General features: G+C 33.9%; 1 protein-coding gene across 3 annotated transcripts in view; it reads right to left on the bottom strand.

Annotated features, from left to right (window-relative positions):
- LOC121372455 (centrosomal protein of 164 kDa-like) overlaps window positions 1–15,396 on the bottom strand; it is a 76,507-nt gene that overhangs the window by 9,082 nt on the left and 52,029 nt on the right. For all 3 annotated transcript variants that reach the window (XM_041498761.1, XM_041498765.1, XM_041498764.1), the window contains 6 exons: window positions 8,929–8,975; window positions 7,243–7,304; window positions 6,589–6,742; window positions 4,857–5,012; window positions 3,377–3,518; window positions 838–1,056 (listed from right to left, as the gene is read on the bottom strand). In XM_041498761.1, the coding sequence (XP_041354695.1) occupies window positions 838–1,056; window positions 3,377–3,518; window positions 4,857–5,012; window positions 6,589–6,742; window positions 7,243–7,304; window positions 8,929–8,975 (780 nt within the window). The remainder of the gene's footprint in view (window positions 1–837; window positions 1,057–3,376; window positions 3,519–4,856; window positions 5,013–6,588; window positions 6,743–7,242; window positions 7,305–8,928; window positions 8,976–15,396) is intronic.

The following is a 15,396-nucleotide window of genomic DNA, read 5'->3' as shown; positions in this document are numbered from 1 at the left end:
TATTTAATGCCTTGTCAACAATCGATTTGACAAATGATGTAGTGTATTGTATTTAATATTACTACATAATGGTTTTAATTTAAATTTTTGTACAATATGCAAATGTTAGAGAAATATAAATAAAATACCTCTGAGCTTCATATTAACAAACACAGTTACTCTATATTTTTAATATTAAATAGCATAACCAATAAACATATAAATGTAATAATTTCAAAGTAGTCAATACCAATATCTGCTCAGTGATTTTATTTGCACGACACAAGTTAGCATAAACCATTTTGGAAACACTTTTGAATGACCAATGCTAAAGACCAATGAAAAATAGTTTTATTTTTCTCTAATTTATGACCACATATCCATCATTTAATTAGACACACAAAAAACGAATCAATAATAAGTAGGATATGACAGCTACTGTATGTAGCTGGTTGAACTATACACTTTTGAGGATAAATTACGTACAAATATATATATAGCGGTAGTAGCCTATTTTGTTGTACCATTCAGGTCAGCTGTCTATGGTACCACATGCATGTTTTAAAACACTATATCAAGAAGAAAATTAAAAGAACTACTGTTCTTACTAATTATTAATTATACAGAGTATATCAAGGAAACATGAAATCAAATATAATGACACTCCACTTAAAACAAATGAAAAAAAAACACAATGCAAAAACAAATAAAAATTAAAAATAAAATATATTGTGACAAAAATAATTTTGTTTGTGTGTCCCTTGTTATGACTTGTACCTACTGGGGTGTACACCGGAGCCTGTACTGGCAGACTGGGCGAGCTCTGACTGCCGATAGCACTGAGAACGTGCGACATACCTGGTGGAGTGTACACCGGAGCCTGTACTGGCAGACTGGGCGTGCTCTGACTGCCGATAGCACTGAGAACGCGAGACAGCTCAGAGTTGATTTTTTTCAGAGACCCAGCGATCGTCTTTATATCAGGTTGAGATTTCTGGTCGCCGAGCGGTGGACGGACAGTGTGTGGCGATGAGGCCAGTTTACCCACATGCTGAGAACTCGGCTCTCTCGACAGGCCTGGGTGAAGAGTCGTACAACAAAACATAATTGGAAACAGAAAACACACACAAATGGCTTAGGGCATCCTTAAAAAAACATGAAGTGTTTGTTGTAACCAGTTCAAATCACAAAAATGGTAATGACATGGGTTTTTTTTCACCTATAGTCCATTTTTGTGTTAAAATAATCACATCAAGCTACCAACAACTGACTGACCATCCCACTGTTAAAGGTGCCTTATCAAGTCAATATTTGTGTTAAAATAATCACATAAAGATACCAACAACTGACTGACCATCCCACTGTTAAAAGTGCCTTATCAAGTCAATATTTGTGTTAAAATAATCACATCAAGCTACCAACAACTGACTGACCATCCCACTGTTAAAGGTGCCTTATCAAGTCAATATTTGTGTTAAAATAATCACATAAAGATACCAACAACTGACTGACCATCCCACTGTTAAAAGTGCCTTATCAAGTCAATATTTGTGTTAAAATAATCACATCAAGCTACCAACAACTGACTGACCATCCCACTGTTAAAGGTGCCTTATCAAGTCAATATTTGTGTTAAAATAATCACATAAAGATACCAACAACTGACTGACCATCCCACTGTTAAAGGTGCCTTATCAAGTCAATATTTGTGTTAAAATAATCACATAAAGATACCACCAACTGACTGACCATCCCACTGTTAAAGGTGCCTTATCAAGTCAATATTTGTGTTAAAATAATCACATAAAGATACCACCAACTGACTGACCATCCCACTGTTAAAGGTGCCTTATCAAGTCAATATTTGTGTTAAAATAATCACATAAAGATACCACCAACTGACTGACCATCCCACTGTTAAAGGTGCCTTATCAAGTCAATATTTGTGTTAAAATAATCACATAAAGATACCAACAACTGACTGACCATCCCACTGTTAAAGGTGCCTTATCAAGTCAATATTTGGTTTAAAGTTTGTTTTGTTTAACAACATTACTAAAGCACATTGATTTATTAATAATCAGCTATTGGATGTCAAACATTTGATAATTTAAACATATAATCTTAGAGAGGAAACCTGCTACATTTTTCTATTAGTAGCAAGAGATTTTTTATATGCACCAACCCAAAGACAGGATAGCACATACTACGGCCTTTGATATACATGTACCAGTCGTGGTGCACTGGCTGGAACAAATATTTTGTTAGTACAATTACATTTGTGATAAATAACTACCAATTAATTTAATCTAACAATGATCTTTGCATAATTGTAGACTTCTTCAAGAATTGTGCATAAAATATGATTTTTTTTAAAAAGCTAGTACTTCTCCCTGAAATTATGGATGAGAACACAATACCCGCTGGAAATGTTCCAACAAAATTTAATAACAAATACAAAATCTGCTACTAAATTAAATGATTTGGTATAATTTTTATGTAACATAACAAACAAATTAATTAAAATTAAAATAACTTGTAGTAAGCTGCTATTATGCAATGTTGACACAGTCTCTTAAATCCGACAGTTTTGGTTACAGCAAAGCAAATATTTTTTTTAAGGATGACCTTAGACAAAACTAAATCACCAGTAATGCAAAATACAGAAATAACATAACAAAGGTGTGAAACCGTTTTTTAAAATATTGCAAATAGTATAGTAGATGATGCATGCAAATAACTTTAGTGCTAAAAGCAAACAAATAAAATTATGAGTGCAATATAAAAATTTGAATTGCATGTAACTTGGAAATTTGGAGCCTATAAGATGATACATTTATATTATACTTCATCTCCATATGGACAGTCTATATCTGTCTATCTGTCTAAATTCTTAATGGGTTTGTAAACATAGTTTTGAACACTGAACGTCTTTCATGATCATTAATTGTTCCTTGCTTAAAATATAATTATTACTATGTATAGAGAAAACTATGAACCAAATTGTTTTTTATAAATCTATGTAGAAAGAAAGAAATTATCTCAATAAAGTTGCATTCATAAAATGCAATTTCTAGTAATGATTTGTTTATTATTTCTAAAATATAGAAAATATTCTCATAATTTTTTCTCACTGACAACTTGAATATTTAACTAAAATCATTACAGAACACTATGAATGTTGTCTCGTCTATCTGTCTGTCCATCCACAACAAAGCATCATCTATCCATGCATCCATTTATCCATCCACTGGCAAAACAATTTTTGGGTACCAATGACTAAAAGTTGCACTGTGAGAAGCCACAATCAGTCTGTGCCACACATACGTGTACAAACCACACTCGAGTTGTATCGGTGCCTCGTGAAAACCACTCCACTCTTATAGAACCGACCTACCTTGAATAAACTGCTCCAGATTGAAATCGTTGCTGCTCACTCCGCTACTGGCGTCATCATCCGTCAGATCTAACGGCGCCAAGCTGGCAGGTGGATACGCATGCTCAAAGGGAGAGAACTCCAATTCTTCATCACTCAGAGGCTAAATGTATAAAAAAAGAAACTTGTGAGTTTTTAACACTACTGAACAGTCAGCATGAGTTTACAGGTTGATAAGCATGTCTAAGGGGAGATAATTCAAATTCATCATGGCCGAGAGGCTATAAGGTCTCATACATATGGTTAAAAACAAAGCAATAATTATTTTTAAAAATTACAATTATGATTACAGGGAACATTTTGTTTTCAAAATCTTGATTAGTGATATTTTTGGTCATATAAAAATTGATTAGCAACTAGTGTTTAATGTTTTAAAATTGCATAGCGATCTCTGAAACTTGGGTAGTGAATTGTGACATGATATTGAACAAATCCCTGGATCAAGCTTTACACCTCGCCACTGTTAAAATTCACCATGTACAGTATAGATAGGTGGGAGCTGGTACTGGGTTGTGAACTCTTCCTCACTGTTAAAATTCACCACATACAATATAGATAGGTGGGAAATGGTACAGGGACTTGAACCCACTACATACCAATTGATAGCTTAATCCAGATGGTTTATTATCTTTGATATTAGGAGGTTGTTTGAAGAAATAGGTGGCTGTAATTACTGAAATCAGTGAGGTGAATACTGGAAATAGGATGTAGTGGCCGATCTAGAAGACCCATTTAGGGGGATCCCGATGACATGTGGCTGATCTAGAAGACCCATTTAGGGGGATCCCGATGACATGTGGCAGATCTAGAAGACCCATTTAGAAGGATCCCAATCACATGTGGCTGAAGGCCACAAACATTCCTGACGAGATTCCTTGGATTCTCCAACATAAAAAATTAAAACATTTAAATAAAAACTGTCGCAAAATTTAGATGGGCCCGGACACCTGGGGTTTCCCCTTAGATCGGCCACTGGGATGTTCATTCCATCTGAAGGTAGGAGGCTGTGTGAGAAACACTGGAAGCTATAACTACTGAATGCAGTGAGGTGAATACTGGTAACAGGGTGTTTATTGTCTTGGAAGGATAATAAAGAATACCATGATGAAAAGAAAAAGACCAAGTTAAAAATACCTAGTTCATAATAAAAAGACTGAGTTCATAAAAAAAAAACTGACTTGATAGTAAAATGATAACATTGGTAATAAAAAGACTGAGCCGATACTAAGACGACAGATTTGATAACAAGAAGACCAAGTTGACAACAGAAATACTGAGTTAATAACAGAGTTAATAACAAGACGACCAAGTTCATAATAAGAAGACCAAGTTGATAACATGAAGTCCAAGTTGATAACAAGAATCCTGAGTTGATAACAGAAAATCAAGTTGATAACAAGAATCCTGAGTTGATAACAGAATGACTGACTTGATAACTGACCTCTCTGTTGAGATTGTGCAGCATGTTGAGTTTGTGCTCTTTCTCGTGGATGAGCTGACTGCCGACCTGCAGATGTGACATCATCTCGTCCACCTCGCGGGCCTCCGTCTCCAGGCTGCTCCTCACGTCCTCCAGAATGTGGCCCCCGCCGTCACCCTGAAACATCCAGCACAATCAAATAATACTGCTGTACAACATAACATTATTAGTATAGGGCGATTTATACCTACAGTTCAGTCAGAGTACAGTTATCTCAACCTACAGACAAGACCGCCCATCAGGTTTGTGACTGACCAACTGTGAAAAACATCTATTAACTCTTTGGGGCCAAATCCCGATTCACGTCGTGATGTTAATTTGCGCGAAATGTCGAGTCCCGCCTGTACGCGTGGTTTACAAGCAGTAGCTATTATCGAATGCCGACTGGAGGCGTGGCCGACTGTACATGTAAAACGAGACGTCATTGGCTAATATAATTAGAAGTTTTCATTACCAGCTTGTAGAAGATTAATCCAGTGACCAATAAAAAGTAGTCTTACAGCTGGGTTTGTTCATGCACTCGTGGCTTTGTTTGGCTTTGTTCGCTTTGAATTTTTTTTTAACAAAATGGACGACGGCGTATTTCTCAATTCTGATGATGATAGTATTTCGGAATTTGAAGGTTTCACGAACGATGACGTACTCGATTTAAATAACAGTCATTCGGATGTAGACTTACAAATGTAAGTAGCGATAGTGATGACATACCATTGTCACATTTTCGAAATAGACGGAATATCGGTAGGACTCTTACACTGGCCTGTTGTGCTGGGTAAAAAACGGACATGTAAACAATGCAGTACACAAGGCATTCGATGTGAGCCAGCCACAGGCTGTGAACAGTGCAATGTGAACCTGTGTGTTGGATGTTTCAAGCAATACCACAAATCCAGATTTCCAGCATTGTTTCAGTGAAAAACCCCAAAATCAATCAGAACTTCCTGACAATTACCAGTAACGTTTATTAAAACTTTTGTTTATTTCTGTTATTTATAGACCATTAAACTACTTTTTTACAATTACATCATATAAAATAATATATGTTCTTCATTAATTGCACATAATTAAATAGCTCACAAAATTTGATGCAGATTTGTTTATTGATTAAGTTAAAGAGTTATTTTTGCTGCAGTGCATGAAATCTGTGTTTATGCTTTAGGGCACCAGCAGGTAAACACTGCCTAGGGCTGGAATTCAAAATGGCCGCCAGGCCTCAAAGAGTTAAAGCTTCACCCTACATTTCTTGAAACAAGCATTCTGAGAGCACTGCTACCGGGCTCAACAAATTCAAGGGACATAATTCTGTGAACAATGAGTAAATCGCCATAAAAGTCAAACTTAATCTGTAACAGTACATGATAAAGCTATACACATAAATTTCACGCATTGTTAAAAAACATATGTGAAAAACAAATTTTGTATCTCCTAAGTTCATGGGCCATAACTCTGTCAAAACTGGGTATATCACTGTGACTGTACATATTTCATTTTGTTTCACATAAATCTCATGCTACTAAAATCGCAACAAAAAACCCATGGGATTTGCAACAATTCCTCATTTAAGCAGGAGACAAATAATATTTAACATAATGGTAAAAAAGATATAATAGCCAAAAATATTTCACATTGCCTACTAACTTGGGTCCGTGTTCGTTAAGATACACTATTTTTGTTTCTAACACAAACTACTTACTCCTTGCTTCATCTTGGCGAAGTCCAAGGCCAGTTGTTGTCTCGCTGCGGCCACAGCTGCCTGTCTGCGCTTCAACGACTGTCGCTGTTTCCTGAGAAATGCCTTGGCCAGCTCGATGGATCCACTTTCCTTCTTGAGGCGACTACGGATACCACTAAACACAACACAAACAGAACATTCAGTATTTGATCTGTCAAACGCATGGAACAAGTAACATGCACAGGGTTTCTGCCAGAGGGTAAAACAGGTATGGCACCATACCCAAATATTTTAAAAGATTTTATTTTTTAAACTAAATTTTTTGATAAAATTAATTACTCTTTATCATTAATATATAATTTTCTTAAACCTAACCCTAAACGTAACCTACTTTCTTTCTTGTCTTGGCCCCCCATACCCACTGTTGACTGTGGTTGCATTCAATTCCATAGTGCCATACCCAAAAATTTCTTTCAGGCAGAAACACTCATGCAACAAGGCTATGTCTATATTGTAAAGGTAGATAACTACTGGTAATTATCAACATTTCACAAGTGTACACTTTTATGCTACCTCCTCCTCCTATTAAAGGTGTCCATTAAAAAAAAAAAAAATTCCGTAATTCCACTGCAGAGTTATCTAAAAAAACAAAGTGTTCCACTTTAACCGACTCACACTGCTATTAACTCCGCCCCAACAGATTCATCATCCGAGAACAGGTCCTCCATGTTACTGGCCTGGAAAAATAATATTAACATAATGTATTCAAATATTAACATAAAGTAGTCAAATACTAGCATAAAGTGGTCTAATATTAACATAAAGTAGTCTAATATTAACATAAAGAAGTCAAATACTAACATAAAGTATTCTAATATTAACATAAAGTATTCTAATATTAACATAATGTATTCTAATATTAACATAAAGTAGTCTAATATTAACATAAGGTAGTATAATATTAACATAAAGTAGACTAATATTAACAAAGTGTATTCTAATATCAACATAATGTATTCTAATATTAACATAAAGTAGTCTAATATTAACATACGGTAGTCTAATATTAGCATAAAGTAGTCTAATATTAGCATAAAGTTGTCTAATATTAACATAATGTATTCTAATATTAACATAAAGTAGACTAATATTAACATAATGTATTCTAATATTAACATAAAGTAGTCTAATATTAACATAATGTATTCTAATATTAACATAAAGTAGTCTAATATTAACATAAAGTAGTCTAATATTAACATAAGGTAGTCTAATATTAGCATAAAGTAGTCTAATATTAGCATAAAGTAGTCTAATATTAACATAATGTTTTCTAATTTAAACATAATCTAGTTAAATGTTAACATAATCTAGTTAAATGTTAACATAATCTAGTTAAATGTTAACACAATTTAATCACATATGAACATAATTTATTCTAATGCTGACATAATTCATTAAAATCCTAACATAATGTATTGCAACCAGTCTTGAGTAAAACATTAAATAATGAGTTGACATGAAATACTACTTGTCAAACAAAACAACACAGACATTTTGCAATATAATGATTGTCAAACAGATATCATAAGAATATACTCCTTAACCAAATACTCCCACTTTTTATACAAAAAAAGCACAAAAATGTATATTTAATAAGCATAACCTCATCGAGTAGCCTCTTGTTTTGAAACCTTTGTGAATAATGTACAGTAACTTTTTCTCATTATTAAATTGAAATGGCTCCTTAGCCCATCCTATGATACATTTTACTAATGCAAAATACAAACACAACTACAGATTTTATATTCACATGTTTTTGCTATCCACAGATATTATCAATTACCTTTGCATTTCACAAACCTCTTCACCATTTTTAACACAAATCAGCTGCAGAATTTTATTACTTCTTATTTGCAACAGGTATTCCCCCTATGCAGTACAAGATGTGCAAGGTAACTTCAGCACTTCAACATTTCTTTGCACAGTTAATGGGCACGTAATCTCTAACATGGGAATCTATCTCTCTCCCTCGTAAAGCTCTGGCGGAGCGGATAATTTTGTCATGCTCATATACCATGAAAGTTTTGAGCATGTCCGTCCCGGGTCACATCTCTGGATAGCCAGGGACCCGATCCGGGGCAGAAAAGCTCAGGCAGACCATGGCTATTTAACATTCAGTGCATTTGAATGCGACCTTGTTTTAACCTCAAGATTTAAATTTAAAAACAAAATGGTGCATCAGGACAAAGAAAGAACAAAAGTTTAAAATCTATTCTATAAACTGACCTGAGAATACAGTTTTAATATAATTTGTAATTAATAATTTCAAAGTAATTAATTATACACTGGACTACTCACAAAACTGGAAGGCACATGAGTACGTTTGGTTTTCTTCTTGGATTTTACTTGAAAAAGGAAAAAGAAGAATTAAAAATGAAACATGCAATTGTAAAGACCAAATATTTTTCTAAAAATTAAAATTAAGATAAAAACCCAAACACAACTTTTAATTAAATTTATCTTGGACTTCGTGTACATTATGAATTAATGATACAATTTTTACTTATATTTACAATTTTTACTAATAAAATAATTATTATTTAGACAAGACAAGACAAGACAAGACATTTATTCAGTTATCGAGGCCACATGACCAAGATAACTACTTTTAAAAACAAATTAATTGTGCACTACGCGTGTACAAATTTACAATACATGTATAATCAATTTAAACTGGCAGATTTCTTTTTAAAAACAAGGCTATTCCTTTAATACATTTTATATTTTGGGTAGAAATCAATAGATTAAATTTTCTCTTGAAGGATTTACTATAAAGTATTCTGATGAAATATTTCCAGCTCAAAGCATAATATGGACATACTAAAAGAAAATGATATTCATCTTCCACTTGATTAAGATTACACTTTAAACAGATAGTTTCATTTCTTTCTATTACTGGATTATATCTGCTTTTCTGTACTTTTAATTTATATGACAAACACCTAGATTTAGAAACAATTCTCAAGAGATCTTTGTATTGTGACAAATATAATATATAGTTTTCTGTTTCTAAAAGAGATGTATAACAATATGTCTTTAAAAAATGAGAAGAGTTAATTTTATCATGCCAGTGTTGAAAATGAATGTCTTTACATCTCTGTACAAAGCTGAACATAAGTAACTTGATACTGCCACATTCTTGAGCACTCCAAACATAAGAAAACCCTGTTTGAAACAATAGTGTTCTTACATTAATTATACCAGTTTCATCATGACATTTCAACATATCATAACAAGCTTTGGGATATCTGGATAAATCCACATATAACAATTTACACCAATATTTTATACAACGGCTAAAGTATTTCACACACAAATGATCTCTACCTATTTCCCCAAGTACAGCATTTGATGATACTCTCTTTGAAACTCCTAAAAACATTTTAAAAAATTACTTTGTACTTTTTCAACAGATTCTCAGTAAGTAAATCCCCATATTTCAGAGCCATATAATAAAATAGGAGCTATTTTAGTATCAAATATATTCTGGACAATACTATATGATAATGTAGGGTATTTCTTGAATAAAGTAAAAATAGGAAAACAGGCTTTTCTCGCTTGAATAGATAAAGTCTCGCAAGCCTTAGACCATTTCAAACGAGAAGAATATTATACCAAGATACTTATAATATGACACAGTTGTTAACTGACTGCCCTTATAAAACTACTTCTCATTACGTCTTAAGTACCCACCATTTCTAAATACAATTATATTAGATTTATCAACATTAACTTCTAATCCCCATTTTACACAAATATTATTTAGCACATCAAGCTTTTTTTGCAAACCTATTACTGTATCATCAATAAGTACACCATCATCAGCAAAGAGAAGCATTAATATATCATTAATATTTTCATTCACAAAAATTCCTCTAAGATTACTATTATTCATCTTATTTATAAATTCATTAATAAAAATTAAAACTGGGCTTAACATACACCCTTGACGGACACCACTAGATGTTGTAAAGGGATATGTCCTAACATTCTTTACTCTAACACAAGGCTTTACCTTTTCATACATATCTTTCAAAATGTTAAACATTTTACCTTGAATACCCCTCATATGCAACACATACAGTAACTTTTTCCTATCTACCAAGTCAAAAGCTTTGCGAAGATCAATAAAAGCAACATAAAATCTATGTCTAGGCTTTCTAAGATATTTTTGACACAATGCCTGAAGTGTAAATATATGATCTATTGTGGAGTAATCATTTCTGAAACCAGCCTGTGCTTCATGGATAATATTATTAAATTCAAGCCATTTCCTAATCCTAGTTTCTAAAATAGAAGTAAATAATTTTCCAGTAATATTTAATAACGAAATACCTCTAAAGTTATTTGGATCTGTAATATCTCCTTTCTTAAACAATGGAATAATTAAGCCCACATTCCAAGAATCTGGGAATGTACCACTATTTACAACAGAATTAAATAACATCCATAGATATGGTATAATAAATAATGCATTCTTAAAAAACTCTGACTGCACACCATCCACACCTGGGCATTTACCTAACTTAACTGATTCTTACTTCTTCATCATTAATAGCATCAAAGGTAGAATTAAATGTAATGCAGTCAACACAATCAACAGGGTCATGATTAATAATAAAATCATTTACCTCATCATCAAAAGATGAACCATGACAAACACTAGGATTAAGCAAGGTTTTAAAATATGAATGCCACTTCTCTAGAGATATGCTTAATTGGCAACTTTTGCAAAATAATAGCGACTTTACCTTTTTCCAGAATGTTTGACCATCCTTTTCTTTAACAGCAAAATCAATATCATAAATAATACTTTAATTATACAACATTTTCTTATTGTTACATAATTTTCGAAAAAAATTCTTAACATTATTATATGCAGTCACATTTGATTTAATTGGGCACTTTCTGAGCATATTTAATAAGCGATATTTATTTTGTTTAGCTTCACAACAATCTCTATCAAACCAAACAGGCTATCCTAAATTACAGTACACGAACCAACCATAGTGGCAATATCGGAGATCGGCTCGGCGGTCGGCTCGGCAGTTTCGGAAAAAGAAAATATATTTAATATGCAAGTTTAATCGTAGAAATATTTTATTAGTCGGAAACTTCTTATAATGCAGTAAACTCAGGAATGTCCCTTTTATATCCTAAAAGGTATCGACATAATAGTCCTCATTCTCCCACTTTTCAGAAGGCCGGAAATGTGACATTTTAACACCTGAAATTCAAACTTTTCTCAGAGAAGCAGGTTCAGACCGTGAAATATATTTATTTTCATCTCCCAGGCCATTGAACTGACACCATGCCCCCACCCTCTCCACACCTTTCAAATATACCCTGCGGTCATTGTTATAGGCTATATCCCTCCCCACCCCACCCACCCCCAAAAAATCTAAATAAAATATTTTCACTTCAATTTTATTATTTATAAATATCACCTGCCCCCCCCCCCCCCCATGATAGTACATACTTAGTAGCTGGAACGAGACATAATCCCACTGGTGGGGATCGACCACGATTCTAGACTTAAATGAATGCGTCCGAGCAAGGCACAAGACAACTTCATCCTTCCTGCACCGGCAGTAAGAGGACTACCACTATTCCAAGATTGGATTCACAAAATGAAGCTTGATCGTGACCGCACAGTCCTTGCAATATCAAAGCAACAGATAAAACAACAACAACAAACATACCAAAAAACCCAACAACAAACAAACAAACAAAACTCCAACAACCCCGTATTCAAAATCTAGTTGTCTGCATCTGCACATGCACATTTATGCAGGTGTTCATGTGTATTGCATCACAACCAGGTGTACGTACATGTGTTCTTACCATCTTTCCATACAGCCCACCAAAGCAAGTACAAAGCGACACAGCAAAGAGCCATAAAACCGTATTGCGTAATGTGTATTCAGTTCAAAGAGTGTGCATGTTCATGTAAAGTACGTAATTCGACGGTATTGTTCTGCTTGATAACGCTTGGTGCCTGTGTTAAAGGGACATTCCTGAGTTTGCTGCATTGTAAGATGTTTCCCACTAATAAAATATTTCTACGATTAAACTTACATATTAAATATATTTTCTTGTTCAAAATATCAGTGTCTGTATATTCAATGTGTTTCTATTTGTAAGAAGCCCAAACTGGAATTTGTCTTAAAGGGACAAAAATATTTTAGGAAATAAAATGAAATTTACACATATTAGAATGATCAGAAACACATTTAATATATAGCCACTAATATTTTATGCATAAAAATATATTTGATATATAATTACAATCGTTAAAAGGTCTCTTGTTAGTCAATAACATCTTAAAAATTGCAGCAAACTCAGGAATGTCCCTTTAAAGGGACATTCCTGAGTTTGCCGCATTATAAGAAGTTTCCGACTAATAAAATGTTTCTACGATTAAACTTGCATATTAAATATATTTTCTCGTTTAGAATATCAGTGTCTGTATATTCAATGTGTTTCTGGTCGTCTTAATATTTGTAAGAAGCCCAAACTGGATTTTGTCTTCAAATAATTTCAAATATTTGAGGAAATAAAATGAAATTTAACCTAGTACAAATATTAGAACGATCAGAAACATGTTTAATATACAGCAGGGCTAGAAATGAAAAAAAAATTCTACATGCACCAAGTGCATGCTGAAAAAAAAGTTACATGCACCATTAAAATTCTGCATGCAACAAAAATAAGGTAAATCCTGTTAACAATGAGGAAAATACTATTTTAATTACCTTATCTGAGGTCTAAAATGTTCAAGGCAGTTACGGTACTTTGTATTGATCACAGATCTGGCGGAGTTCAATTTGTCAGTGACGACAACAACTGTGTTATGCGCGTGGATACCCCAAAGTCGGTCTTGATCACCTTCCCTAATACTGTTCACGGATATAACTGAGATATTGCCGGCAATTTTCGCAAATATATTTCACGGAAATGACCGAAAGGGCGCCATTGTTGTAAGTAGGATTATAGAATACAAAATGGATGCGCCCATAAGATATAAGTTATTGTTTTCATGTGGCAAACAGATTACGAAATGCATACGCAAAATTCAACAACTTGAGTCTGAATCTGGTAGACAACAGGATACTAGTATACACAATACACAGTACTTGAAAAATATTAGCATGCACCGCGTGCACCCAGTTTTAAAAGTTACATGCACACGCAAAAATCAGCATGCACCGGTGCATGTACTAACACTGCATTTCGAGCCCTGTACAGCCACTAATATTTTATGCAGAAAAATATGTTTGATATGTAATTACAATCGTTAAAAAGTATCTGTTAGTCAATAACATCTTAAAAATTGCAGCGACTCGTGATCGTTGGTCAAATCGGCAGTAAACGTATACAGGTAATATTGGTACAATTAGTGGAGGAAAAGGTAAATGGGTGATAGAATACATCTGCAACAACAGCTCCAGATAAAACCTATACCCATGTTCCTTTTTGAAATCACGCCAACACACATTTATTTAACAAAGTTCGTAAACGTTATTTGTAAGCCACGATCGTTGTGATCGTTGGTCAAATCGGCGGTACACGTTTACAGGTAATATTGGTACAATTAGTGGAGGATGAGGTAAATGGGTGTTAGAGAAAATACATATGCAACAACAATAGCTCCAGATAAAACCTGTACCCATGTTCTTTTTGGAAATCACGCCAACACACATTTATTTAACAAATCTCGTAAACGACATGTAACCCGCGATCGTTGGGATCGATGGTCACATCGGTGGTGAACGTATACAGGTAATATTGGTATAGTTAATGGAGGAAAATATAAATGGGTGCTAGAGAGAATAAACCTGAAACAACAACAGCTCAAGAAAAAAACTGTACCCATGTTCTTTTTGGAAATCACGCCAACACACATTTATTTAACAAAACTCGTAAACGACATGTAACCCGCGATCGTTGGGATTGTTGGTCACATCGGCGGTGAATATACAATGAGTTTTGTAGTCACATTTTATTATTATTGTTGAAAACTTTAACGAAGACACCCGAGGACAAAAATAAAGTAAAAATATGGCCCGTGTCCCATCTCCACACTATGGGGGCTGTGATCCCCCGCTAAGTTGTGCACCCTCTCCCAGATATTATTCCTACGGACCTGGGAACCTGATTCCCTCCGACAAATAAAACAATATCCATAGCTGCCCATGACAATCGTCACGTAGGCAAAAGCAAACTTATTATTATTTTTAAATATGTATTAACACGCAGTATTCCCCCCCCCTCCTTTTAAAAACACTTATTTTTATCATTTTCTCTTTTATTATTATTATTATTTATTTAACTTTTTTAAATGGAGTAAACGTAAAAACAGATTCGACATCCCCTCACAAATGAAATGAACTGTCCACTGCTGTGCTAATTATCACGTACGCAAAAGCAAGCTTATTCTTTCCTTTCCACCTTTTTCTCTCGATTTCACTTCTTTCCTTAGTAAACCGAAGAAATCTTCCTTCTCCATACACTCCTGTTCATTGTTTGTTTATTGTAATCGTTTCCCACTGAACGATATACAAGGGCTATTGGTTAACAATGTAGTGCGAATGCCTTGTAAACACGTCAATCGCGATTTAAGAAAAAACACGTGAAATAAAAATATATATATATATATATATATTTTTTTTTTTTTACTTCATAACATCATGTAGTGGCAATTGACAACCCACAAAAAAAGCTTAGAGGCTCAAATCAAGTAGCTCGTGCACGTTTTCAGTGTCT

This window comes from Gigantopelta aegis, chromosome 4, assembly GCF_016097555.1.
Source record: "Gigantopelta aegis isolate Gae_Host chromosome 4, Gae_host_genome, whole genome shotgun sequence".
Lineage (NCBI taxonomy): Eukaryota > Metazoa > Mollusca > Gastropoda > Neomphalida > Peltospiridae > Gigantopelta > Gigantopelta aegis.
Note: the sequence above shows the minus strand (reverse complement) of the source record. Positions and strands in the feature narration are given on the sequence as shown.